We start from the raw sequence: 13121 nt of genomic DNA, 5'->3' as shown, positions 1-13121 counted from the left end.
GATGTGGACACCATCAGAATATGAGCCCAATGGTTCAACAGTCTATAGACGTTCTGCACTGAAGATTTCAATAATGAAAGTACAGCTCTAATTAGTGCACACTGGTACAGGCAACCCCTCAAACTGCTGCTGTGGCAAGCTCACTCAGTTCTCCTGCATTTAAAGTACATGGACTTGAATACTCTTCCAGCCCAAGCGAATGTGAAAGACAGGGCAGCAGCCCGGCAAGCAGAGCAACAGTGCTTTTGACGCCGCTGACAGAGAGAACAACTTCGGCAGTTGCTAACTCAGACTTGGCATACCACGTTCTGGAATCGCTTTAGCCAATGCATTTACGTTTTTCTCGATGGCGCTGATTCGAAATGCAATGAATTTCTTGGAGAAGGTTAACATTTGTCCAAGTCACTTCTGTGACACCCTCTCCCCAGCTGGTCAAACTTCCAGTGTGCAGGAAAATGACAAGAGGCAGTGGTTCTGCCACAAGTGAAGGCGCGTCTGCCATCTCTAGGCGTGCCCATTAGCAGGCGGGTGGATCGGAGAACGAGAAGGAGAGGTAGCTGCTTTGTTCCAAACTTTCCGTTGTGACAAGGACACTAGTTGCTCTCCCTTTCACTAAAAGCGCTAATCGCACTGACGGCATGGCTTCGGAAGAACGACGTCCCGTGGCCTTGACAAACAAATCGCCATAATGCTAACACAGTAAAATTATAAAGTTGCACTATGGTAGTATGACTCATCAAGAACTCACATATGTTACATTTGTTAAGCTGGGCCTATCCCTGAACCTTCAAGCACACTGAGAGAAAAAGCCTCAGAAATAGCCCAAATTTGTCTCGTTTTCTTCACATGGCTGCACCACCACAAAACCGGTTTTCCTCCTTCATCAGGGCAACCCTGGGCTTCACCAGGGTACACAACGGCTTTGGCGCTAGAGACCCACTGCTTGCCAACCATGACAAATGGCAGCCGGAGGCTCAACCACACACGGGATGGCTTTTTCGCTAACGAGGCATCTAGTGATAGTGCACCAAAACAATGTTTTTTTTTTTAACCAAAATTTAACCCCGCAGGCTATACACAGAGTGAGAGTATACCGGAAATTATGGTTGTAACATCTGTGGAAGGTGTTTTAGGGGGCCCTCTGGTGTGCCAGGCACACAAGTGGGTCCCCTCCTGCACACTACCTGTCGAATGGGTGCCCCGATGGGGTCCTTGTCCAGCTCCGGTTGGGAGAACTGCTCCAGGAGGACCCGCTGCAGGTGTGGCTGCACCGGAGCGCCATTGAGCAGCAGGAAAAGGCCGATGTGTTGCAGGCGGGGGTCTTCCTCGTCCGTGCCACTTGAGCGAAACGGCCACGTCAACGGCGTAGTTCGCTGCTGTGCCAGTCGAGCCAACCGCTGAAGGCGTGCCAGTTCCTGCGGGCCCCCGAAGGCAGAAGATCAGACAGCCGCCGCCGTAGCTCAGTTGGCAGAGCATCGGACGCGAAATTCGGAGGTCCTGGATTCAAATCCCACCGGCAGCATTTTTTTTTCTCTGCTTTCTAATCAATTACCTTTTCAGCAATAAGGCGAACTACTAGTTTCCCGTCGACTAAAAAAAAAAAAAAGAACAGAAACATTCCCCTACGCCCCATGGTTTCAGCGACCGTTGTCTCCCCCCACCAAGGAGAAGGCACTCCAATATGAGTGGCTGCATGGCTGGGCTTTTAATCTTTTTTTTCTTTATTAGCACAACAGCTGTCTCACCACACAGAACAGGTAAGAAAAACTGGTTGTGAAAAAGGAAAAGTACAGCAACTGTCTCACTCTCGGTGGGTATCTCAGCTATGGAAAGAGGGTAGGGATGGAAGAAGGAGTGAAAGAAGAAAGAGTGAAAGAGGTGCCTTAGTGGATGGCTCTGCAAGATCTCGACCACCTCCACTTCTTTAACTTGCATGCACTGACAACGCACAGCACACAAGCATCTTTCACATTTCGTTACCATTTAAAACATGGCCACGACGGCCAGGATTTAATCCCCACAAGAGTGGATCTTCAAAAGGGTGCACCGTGCGGCTGAAGCAATAAAAACAATTTTAGCGCTCAGGCGCAATAAAAACTTTACCACCTGCTCTTGTTTTCCCTTGCCGTGAAAAGCAACAGCTTTTTTCGAACTAACAGCTGGCACACTCAAAAACAAAGTTATATGCCCGATAAAATGTATCTCAAAATAAGACTTTCGCAAGCCGGCGAAAACCAAATAAAAGACCACTGCTTCCGGGCACAGCTTGAACATGCATCTGCAGCAACAACCGACACTCTCAATGCATTTCAGTGATTGTTTGAATAGTAATGGGCCTCCAAAAATGCAAGTTACAGTAGACCTCCCTATTTGCAGTATTTAAAGTCATAAAGTAAAAAAAAATAACAAACCAAGTATTTTTTGGCAGCAACGTATGCACTGATTGTTTACCCATGGAAATTGAATGCTGCAGCTGCTTTGACCATCCAATTTTTTTTTTAAAGCAAAAAGAAAGCCTTGAAATTTGAAATAAATTGTGCTTAATAGTGCCCTATGTATACATTCAATAATGTCGTGATTACAGTGTTCCCAATTAAGAGCTGGTGGCAAGATATTTCCATGGCAATTTTTTTTTACACTAAGAATAATGCTTGCCCCGAAATTAGTCCTGAGATAACAGCAGCTGCTGCTTATCTCATGTCAATGGTGCACAAATACACCATAAGCATGCTGTTGATAGCAAGCATCTCAGAGCAGGGCAGATAGTACGACTACAGCAGACATTGGCTGCTGAAACTGTGGCTTGCTGTAATTGCTTTTTATAAATATATTTTACACACCTTCCTTCTTAACAAACAAGGTCGCTAAAGATGCATAGCTGGGTACCTCGGACACTTATCTCTTCCAACTTTGCATTTGATAACCTGAGTGCTAAAAAATAAAATACCTAAAGTTTACTTCCCCTATTATTATTTCTAGCATTTATTCAGCAAAATCTCGTTAATTCGAACTTCAAGGAATATGAAAAAATGTTCGGATTGTCCAAAAGTTCGAACTATTGAACGACCCTGAAAAAACTGCCAAGTACTGTTTGCATCACGCTAAAATTATTTGTTGAAAGACTGTGCAACGGTTGCCTGATTTTATGACCGGAACAGCGCGGCAACAACCGTTTTTCACGTTTCCGTCAGTGCTTTATTACGCGCATACTGTCGGGAGCATCGATGCAGAATTGTTCCAAAATCGTTAGGGCCTACCGCATCCTTCACGGCGCGATGCGGGGGACTCTTAACATATAAGCGGCACCGTCGTTTGTAAGCTGGCTTCACCGCACGAACGGCGAACGGCACGCGACGAGCGCGCAGTTTCGGACCGCTGCAAGAACGAAACCACGTGGGCGCGAGCGAAGGTAACGGCGCCGAAGTGGCGAGGGAAAAACGGGGGGAGGGGGGGGGGGGGAATAAAACACCAGCGACGCGCCAATCAGCGTCCGAAACAGTGCTCAGCTGGGTTAGGTTGGCTGGCGGATGCTGGCTAATCGAAGCTGCCGTCACTGCGCGCTGGCGCGAAGCTCAGAAGGGCGAAACCGGAACTATGCGGTCTGACCGCTCTCGGACGCTGGACCGTCCGTTCTTCGACACGCGTGCCGTCGGGCGCACGTCAGAGGCGCGCGAGCTACATGGAACTCGAGTTTTGAGTAGGCCTAATTCGACGATCTCTTGCCGCGCCGGAATGGCAAGGACACGGCCTTCCTTCGCAGCCCGTTCGAGTTAGCCGGTGCGAGAGCCCTATCGTCGGAATTAGAGAGCGTCCGATGCCATAGACACATGGGCACTGGCTGCGACCAAACGGCAGTTCGAATGAAGCAAATTTTCCAACTAGCAAACTTTTACTGTAGTTACTGAACTATTGTTATTACTTATATTTTTTTTACTTCAGCTGATGCAACTACAGCACATGCATTGTAATTCAGCTCATCTGAAGCTATCAGCATAGCAGCCTTATGTAGTTTGCTAGAGCCCCTTCAGAGTAAGGCATGCATTGTAAATCTGGGCATCATTATCAGCCTGGCTAAGCCCACTGCCGGATTAAAGCCTCTACATTTAGCCCCATCCTGTGCTAGCCGTGTCCACCTTATCCCCGCAAAATTATTAATCTCATCCGCACGCCTAACTTTCTGCCACCCCCTGCTATGCTTACCTTCTCTTGGAATCCAGTTCCATTACCTTCAATGACCATTGGTTACTTTGCATTAAAAGTCCTTCCCAAGCCAATTTCTTCCAGATTTTGACTAGGATGCCATTAACTCGCATTTGTACCCTGGACCACTCTGCCCTCTTTCAGTCTCTTAATGTTACACCAATCATTTTCCTTCCCATAGCTCGCTGTGTTGGCCTCAATTTAAGCTGAACCCTTTTCATTAGCCTCCACGTTTCTGCCCCACAGGTGAGTACCGGTAACAGCTGCTGTATATTATTCTCTTGAGGAATAGTGGTAAACTACCTTCATAATCCGAGAGAACCTGCAAAATGAGCTCCACCCCATTCTTATTCTTCTGGTCACTTCATTCTCGTGATCTGGATCTGCGGTCACTAGTACCTGCCCTAAGGCGACTTGCTCCCTTACCACTTCCAGTGCCTCGCTGGGAATTTTGTACCAAAAACACAAGCATGCAAACATGTTATTGCACCAAAAGCATTTCTTTGGTTAATGGGGGTTTAAAGTCCGCATGCATTGGTTGTACCACATGCATTGGTTCCACAAGGAAAACTAAGAAGCACAGCATACACAACTGAGAGGATCATAGCATCTCTGCAGTTTTATTTTAGAAACAAACAAATATGTCAACAGCAAGCAGCTGTGCCACATGATACAGATTTCGCTGCTCTCTGCCGCAAATGCAACAATGCTTGATGACTTCTGGAGGCAACTTTACAGATCCTGCAAAGCAAGCAAGCAGGCCAAGGCCATCTCAAATGAGGCTCAGGGGTGATTGGGCTGACTGCGCAGCTTCCTAAAATTCTCTCAGTATCCGTATGTGTGGAAAAAGTGGTCAAAGACGCCATCACAAAACAGCCATGGAGACTTTGTTCTTACTCAATAATAGACAGAAAGCAAACAAAATAAAGTAAATTACATGCAGTGCACACATCTGTTTTGTGCCTACCGCCACAGTGAACAAAACTGCTACGAAACTTTTACTAATAGAACTGATATGTGGCTGTAACCAAAGAGGATAAAACAGAAATCTACAAACCACTGATTGAGGGTTTTAATGTATAAAAAATAAATAATCAAAATATTCAGATTTACCCAATAAACACTTGCTTCCTTGAACGAGTAAAAAAAAAAAAGTTTCAAGCAGATAAGGAACCGAAATTTTCAATGTACTGATTGAGAATTTTTACAATTCACTGTCGCACATTTACTATCCAGCGTTATTTAGCAACGCAAACTCCACTATGCAAACCAAGTACTTAATTATTACAAAAAGGAGTCCCGTGCAGCACCAAGGCCACCACCGCCTCTGCAGCAACTTATACAGCGCTGCTACCCTTTAAAACTGAGAAGGGAAGAGGGGGAGGGGTTCAGAAGTATACCTACTTCCTCTGATATTTCCTCTCTCTCTCTTGGTCTGCCCAGCTACTGTCGCCCTCAGAGATGAACCAACTCTATCCTGTGCAATGTGCATGCTCCGAGCTGTGAGCCAAATTTTGAGGTGAAAATCTGACAAGACAAGCAGCGACAGATTCAAGATACCTGTAGGATGTGATGCCACGTGCATGGTGTTTCTACTGTGCAGCAGAATATCTTTTGCCTATCGATATTTTGAGCTATATGAATTTGAGTTAACGAGTTAATAGTCAAGCCCACTTATAATGACTCCACTTACTCGCTTAGTATTAATGAAGATGATGTGACAGTCGTCATGCACATTAAGGCTATGGCGTCAAGTCTTAGAACAAATGTTCGCAGACATGGGACTCTGCTATAGTGAATACGCAGGTGCCAAAAACTAGCGTGCAGGGGTCAGCTGTGCAGATGCAGTCGTTACGAGAGAGGTATGTAAACATCAAAACCTTGACAATTTTTTTATATAAAAGCATTGAAAAAAAGACTGTTTGCATAAACACAAGGAAAAGAAGAGAAATATAACTCCACCAGCAATGCAAGCACAATATCGCAGCTTTCGCATACATCAAGGCCACCCCTGCGAGCCTTGCCTGCTTAAGGGACGACCCTGCGGCTGGGAAGAATGGCACTTTCATGGGTTTTCAACACTGCCTATCCTTCCCTTCAAACATGTGACCCCAAGAAAATCTTTGAGATGGGCCATAGAGGGGGAGGCCTTAGAGCACCTGAACCATGAAGCGACGCTCTATCATCCTGCAGTGGAACCTGTTTTTTCAGTTGCGCCAGCTGCGACCTTTCACCGCAGGCATCGATCACCGACTCCGTCGAAGCCAGATTAAATGTTACAAGCTGAAAAACAATGTGCGCCAACATCATCAAATATGCACGCTTGAAATGTAGGCATTTGCTACTCACGGCCACTTTCTTTTGCCGTCCACCACAGAGTCTGCTACATCCCACAAAGGCACTTTTTCTTGCATTGTGCTTGCGCTGGACTCACCATTTGTCCCTTTCTCTTACGACCAAAATTTAACTCTTGCTAAGGCTAAGCATGGACAGCCTTTAAAGGGATACTGAGGTGGTTTTCAAATGCTAACTTTCTAGGGTTTTGAAGTAAACTCGTTGTTGACCACGTCTGTGAAGTTATTTTTTCGACTGTGGCTAAAACACTAGGGCAAACTCTAACTGTAAGCGCGGTGTTCAAATCTCCTGCGTCCATCACAAGCGCAGGAGAGGAGAACAGCAGAGAGGGAAACCTCGTCCGTGTCGGCCAATGTGACGTCACGTTGAGGAGCCGGGGATACTTCGAGGCACCCGAGTGAGCTTTCAGTGAGTGTTGTTTCTCGTGCTGTGTGCACTGTTCTTTGTGTTGCATGCATTTTGACGTACGAAACGTGTCAGCTGAGTTTGAGCACCAGGTTCAACAAGAGGCACTGCTCTGTGTTCAGATGCATGAGGGAGAATTTCAAGCAAACCAAAGCAAGCATACTCGACTAGAAGCACGTTCGTCACGAGTGGCTGCATGCAGAGCTTGTCCCTAATGTGATCTCTAGGGATTTTTGTCTAGAATGCCTGGCTCATCCACGACATGGTTCCTTCGATTTTTCTCGTGTATGATACGCATATCACCACTGCCAAGAAGCACCTTTGCTAAAAGAAGGAACATACTCGCGAAGCCCCTGCGGAAGCTTCAAAGAAGATTGGGCATGTGTTGCTCTCCTCAGCATAGGCACGGCCTGACCTATTGGGCAGTGCTGAGCAAGGTTTGGTTCAACGCGTCCAAGCAAGCAAGCATCGAAGCTATCCATAAGCGGCATCTCATTTTTCCACCCGTTGCTGCCTCGTCACTTTTATCATAGCTACGCGATTCAAATAAAAACGTTCAACAGAGGTCTGTCTGATTTGGGACGCAAATTTAAGGGAGAATGAATGCCAACCAAGTTCATGTAAGAAAACAAGAGGTTTCGAAACTTGTCGAGGTGCGACTGCGGCCACTGCACTTGGCTCACTTTCAACGTCAGCTTTGTGCAGCTTCAACCTTTAAGTTAAATACTTTATTGCCCCAATGTACCACACCACACTCAGAGCAGGGTATTGTGTACGCAACGCCTTGGGACTTTTCTTTACGATGATGGTCTTTCGGGAGGGGCAGGAGGCATCCGGTGGTCCTAGTCTGTTTAGGTGTTGTTCGCATCCCTTACTTTCCAAAAATACGAGCCGACGTTGTGCTGGCACTTCTTGCGCGTGGAATGCATATATGTGTCTGCTGGTGTATGCTTGGGCTAGGCGTAGAATTATTTTGGTCATGTATTTTTTTGGTTTCAGATGATACTTGGAATGAACCAAATGTGGTATCCTTTTCTTTGGAGGTCTGGAGGTCAGAGAAAAAATAGTCGCCATAATCGCTTTTAAAACACCCAAGAAAGCTCCAATCTGCACTTAACGCAGTGCTGGATCCTTATCGGCAGCTTCTCCGGTCCTCAACGTGACGTCACGACCTCCTGACCAATCACAGGCGACGGCGCGCCCCATGGTGTGCCCCGCAGCGCCGGCCACATATTTCTGCTAAAAAAAAAAGACAATTCGTGCTTGTTTTTGATTAATGTGGGTTCAATATTTGAGTATGCAGCATGGAAAACTGTAGGACGCTGCTGCCAGCCCGACTTCCACAGATAGTGCTTGTGTCCCTTTAAAGGGGCTGTGAAACACTGCTTAGGGGGATACCGGCAATACTTCAGTTGGATTCTTTATGTCACACAGATGCTGACTCAAAAAGCATTACAGGAATCGATGCACAGGAACAGGAGTTATTCGATGAAGAAATTTCAAAATACAAGCAAACAAAACGCTGCCCTCAACTCGATTTTGGCGGGGCTTCCCACTCCTATTTCACTCTCCCAATGACGGCACCTGGCGCAACCAATCAAAACAGCCTGCCAGAGCACGTCGCGGAAGTTTGCACTCCACGGTTGCCTGCTCTCTGTAACTCGTTCTTGCTGAAACTGGCAGCGTCGTTTCCATGCCAGAGTCCCTGGTGGTGTATATTTTTATTTTACTTCCTTTGTAGGGCTTTTATCAAAGACGAACAAGTTGTTTTTGTTGATCTAATATAAAACGCAGACAGGTGACAAAATGTCTCTCTATTTATTCACACAATTTGCAGTATATTTACTGTTTGTACAATCATCAAGCTCGCACCAGGCGATGTCATATCCGCTGCTGAAACCTGCCACTGTGTGGGGACAGCATCAGAGCCATGAATTTGTTTTTGGGAGGACATTAAAATATTAAAAAACGGAATATATGCGGTATTACCGACGCTAGTAGCGCCATTGTAACTTACTGTATGCGATCAACAGGCAAAATAGTCAACTAAGATAGTGTTTCTGGGCCCCTTTAACATACTTTATGCACAAAAATTCCGGTGTCATCGAATTTGCACTCAACATTGGTGTGCACTTCACTGGAAGGCTGCCGTCAGTCACCGCTCAGCAAAGACACTGCAATGACAAAAACTAAACGCCGCGGCGAAGAAATGACGACTATGTTTACCAAGTACAAATTTTACAACTGGCTGGCATACGCATCGTAATTAGAAGTGACCTCCGATACATGCTAGGCCTAAATGCAGGCCTGTGGGTGACAACTGGTGCACTGATCACACTGCTTGCATTGCTTTCTAGCGAAGGAACAAACTGGCAGCCATGCAAAAATGCACAAACCGGAAACAAACCGGTCTGTGCATTTTCCCATGCACCGATGAAGACTCCTGCACATAGCACTAGAAAGAGCACCACGGAAGTCTGCCTTACTGAAAGTGATTGAACGGCACGTGAAGGTCATATTCACTATAAGCGGGCTTAGCTGTATAATAGTTTTTCCCGGTCCCCAACTGTTTTATGAAGAATAATAAGGCATTGTAGCAAAGTCCACCAGCATGCACTGAATACTACAACAATCCACTCGTAAAAAATTTTTATTACGCTTCAGTGCTGCTTTTCCCAGCTTCCAGGCTTTGAGCAACTGCTGCCGCCCAACCTTTCACTATGTGTGAACAAACAAAACGTGTCTTCTTCTTGCACACAGAATCTGAGACACCTGAGAGTGCAATAACCAATGCATGTTTGCATGTTTAGCTGGAATTTCTAGTGCTTCACACTTAACTGGAAATGGTTGGCTTGTCAACATGCTGACCACAGCTTCTCTCCTCTTTCTGTGAACAGACACCAAGGGCATAATAAACTAGTAGTTTTTTTGCACTGAAGAGCCTTTTGTAAATGCATGACTAAGAAAGCGTTGCTTAGAATTCAATTAAGGCTGAGGTAATTTTGTTGGGCACCAAACTTTCATAATAAAAAGACAGCGGACTTACCTTTGTAACTAGTTTTTGCTCTGGTATCAGCACAATTGTTTGCAAGAGTGAAACTAACCAGTTAAAGGTGCACTGAAGAGGATTCTGAACATGTCTTTTTGCCGCGGGAACTCGATCCACACGTTCCTAGCATTCCTAGAAACAGTGACTTATTGCCCAGTGTGGCCGATTTCCCCAATTAAAACGAATTAACGTCCGGTTCCCGCCTTTTTTTTTTAATTCTGCCTCGTACGGTGGGCGGAGTCGACCAACGCGTGGAGCGCCTTTCACTCAGTCCCGTGGAGGCTTTGCTTTCGCTTTATTTTGTTATTTAGGTTTCCATGAATAAATAGTTTCATTCGCAGATAATATAGCCGCAAAATAAGCCCGAAGAAATAAAAATACGCGCGGACTATTTGCTACTACGGACTACTACATATTACTCCGCCTATGGCAGAGCGGCAAGCCGCCACGGGACTGGGTGAAAGGCGCTCCACGCGTTGGTCGACTCCGCCCATCGTACGAGGCAGAATTAAAAAAAAAGGGGCGGGAGCCGGACGTTAATTCGATTTAATTGGGGAAATCGGCCACACAGGGCAGTAAATCGCAGTTTCTAAGAAAGCTCGGAACGGGTAGATCGAGTTCCCGCGGCAAAAAGACAAGTTCAGATTCCTCTTCAGTGCACCTTTAAGGTTTTCTCCATACTCGTCAAAAAGGCTACAAATGAAGGGAGACAGCTTTCAGACCTACATATAGTAGAATCTAGATAATAAGAATCTAAAGGGGTCTTGAAAATATTCGTATCATCCGAAATTTCGTATCATCCTAAACGGACAAAATCAGTATGCGGAAACAAGGGAAGTTTATTCATGCATATCTGTTTACGGCTGATGGTATTTACTCATGACCATGCGGCAACAGCTCACTACTTGCAGTGCTTACAGCGCAACTAGCAATCACGGAGTTGGCGATGTGCGGGTCATGCAGCTCCGATCACTGCTCACAGTGCGTACAGTGAAACTAAAGACCACGGCTCGCGCGTTCGTATAATCCGTAGAGGCAAAATTGTACACAGAGAATGCAATGCACACTGGCCGGAGAATTTTTGAATTCGTATCATCCCGAAATTCGCATCAACAAGTTTTGTATCATCCAGATTCTATTGTATCTGGCTCATGAATGCAGGAGTATGCTGCACTTCTAAAAGCTGTCGCCTCACAGCCGTAGCTTCACAGAAAATCATCTGCAGGTATAAAAACAACCGAAGAAGTTCTGCAGTCACGTCCCCCATGAAAAGGCCAGAGGGCTGAATGACGAAGTGAGGGGGGGTGTGTGAGAGAGCGATTGAGCGAGTGAATTAAACTGGTGATCTGACCTGGTCAAGTGCCTTGGACAGCGCCCCCCGTGGCCCTTCAGAGCCCAGCACCGAGCCCAGCTGACCTAGTCGGCCCTGGGTCCAGTTCTGGGCCAGCTGGGCATGCTCCTGCTGGAGTTGAGCCCATGAGGGGCTTGGATTGATGGTGCCAATGCCAATTTCGTGCTCCACGTACACAGGCTGCTCCTGCAAAGGACAATAATCCCCAGCAAAACAGAGGTTGCACTACCAGCACAACAAACATCACTAGAGTCACCAGCACAAAAGGGCAGTAGCCGCAGCAATGGACAACACAAGACGGTCAAAAATTTTGCCTCAAAATGTTACAGCAGCAGCACGAAAATGTTGCACGCTTGCCTGGAAGGCTGAAACAAAGGTATTGAAAAAAAGAAAAGAAAAAATCCGCCCCCTTCTAAGGCAGTTTTTCTAAGCAATCGCTTTCAGTGCTCGCTAGTTGTCTGGAGAGCCAGAACTGGGTGCAGTGAAGAAGGAAAAAAAAAAAAAAAACAGTGGCCATGAAAACTTCATGCTAACATCAATTTGGCATCGCACATTTGACTTGTGCTTGGATGTTGTTCGAACAATACAACAATGTCCCAGAACTCATTTTCAAACCAGTGAGAAGGTCACTCTTCAGCAAGAACAGGAACAGTTTAGCACAAATTGAAGGTTATCACGTTCGTTCCAGCTAAAACTGACCAAGAAATTCTTCTGGCACGGCGATCATCTAGTCCGCAACAACCATGACTGTGCGGGATAGAGGAATCCTTTGGCCAGTTAAGCTCATGTATTCATCACAGCGTTCTTGCGAAAAACAAAACAAAAAAAAAACATTAGTTTAATCCGAGTAGGTTAAGAATGAAGTGATCTCCTTCACATCACGTTAAGACTGCTCTATAGTTGCAACTGCAGTGTATCTGACAAGCACAGGAAGGTTTATCAACAAAACTTGCTAGCAGGCTAGATGGTTCATACTAGTATGGTATGTGTAGCAACTGCGAAGACAAACACAGAGGCAAACACAGAGGCAAACACAGAAGACAAACACAAGAGACAAGGTGTTTCTTTCCTCGGGATGCTAGACCACTTTCTAAACAGAAAGGTTTGCTCTTTGCTGCTGTAGCTGAACTCTACACAAGCAGCCGAATGCACCAACGAAAACATGCAGACACCAGCAAATGCTCTTTGCCGCAGTGAGGCACCATGGTGGGCTGTGCATTCACAGAAGTGAAAATATATCACTGAAAATTACTTCTTGAGAGTATGGTTTTGGTACAGAATACGACTGCTGGTTAGCAAAATACAGGATCCTGCAAATATTTTTTATGGGTGTGTGAATATTCAAACTTTCAAATACAAATTGAATATGTTTGTTATTCAGTTCATAATCGATTGAAGAAATTTAAATTCGAGAATTTCTAAATTTCTGGTCCTCAGTGATCGCACATCGCGCAGACTTTCATAAATACGACCGAGGCAAAACCACAGTATCTGGGCAAATTATGTGAAGCTCACGTTTAGAATGTCAAAAGACAGTACAACTACATCCTCTGTTTTTTTTTCTCAGTCATTCAACGCACGAGCCAGTCACGTTTGGACACTGACAGGCTTGGACCTTGTGTGAAACTCCGTAAGCAGACTTTCCCACACATCACACGTGATGAGAACATGATGGCCGCCCCCCCCCGCTTCGGACAATCACAACGTGAAAGTAATCGGCTGCTTGATCCTTCCATAATGCTTTACATGCCTAACGCCCAC

General features: G+C 45.8%; 1 protein-coding gene across 4 annotated transcripts in view; it reads right to left on the bottom strand.

The window, feature by feature from the left end:
* LOC149339385 (ubiquitin carboxyl-terminal hydrolase 25-like) overlaps nt 1-13121 on the bottom strand; it is a 94772-nt gene that overhangs the window by 10949 nt on the left and 70702 nt on the right. For all 4 annotated transcript variants that reach the window (XM_089548152.1, XM_089548153.1, XM_089548151.1 and 1 more), the window contains 2 exons: nt 11361-11546; nt 1185-1415 (listed from right to left, as the gene is read on the bottom strand). In XM_089548152.1, coding sequence (XP_089404278.1) covers nt 1185-1415; nt 11361-11546 — 417 coding nt within the window. The remainder of the gene's footprint in view (nt 1-1184; nt 1416-11360; nt 11547-13121) is intronic.

The sequence above is a fragment of the Amblyomma mixtum genome, chromosome 6 (assembly GCF_055824585.1).
Source record: "Amblyomma mixtum isolate Tamu chromosome 6, ASM5582458v1, whole genome shotgun sequence".
Classification (NCBI taxonomy): domain Eukaryota; kingdom Metazoa; phylum Arthropoda; class Arachnida; order Ixodida; family Ixodidae; genus Amblyomma; species Amblyomma mixtum.
Note: the sequence above shows the minus strand (reverse complement) of the source record. Positions and strands in the feature narration are given on the sequence as shown.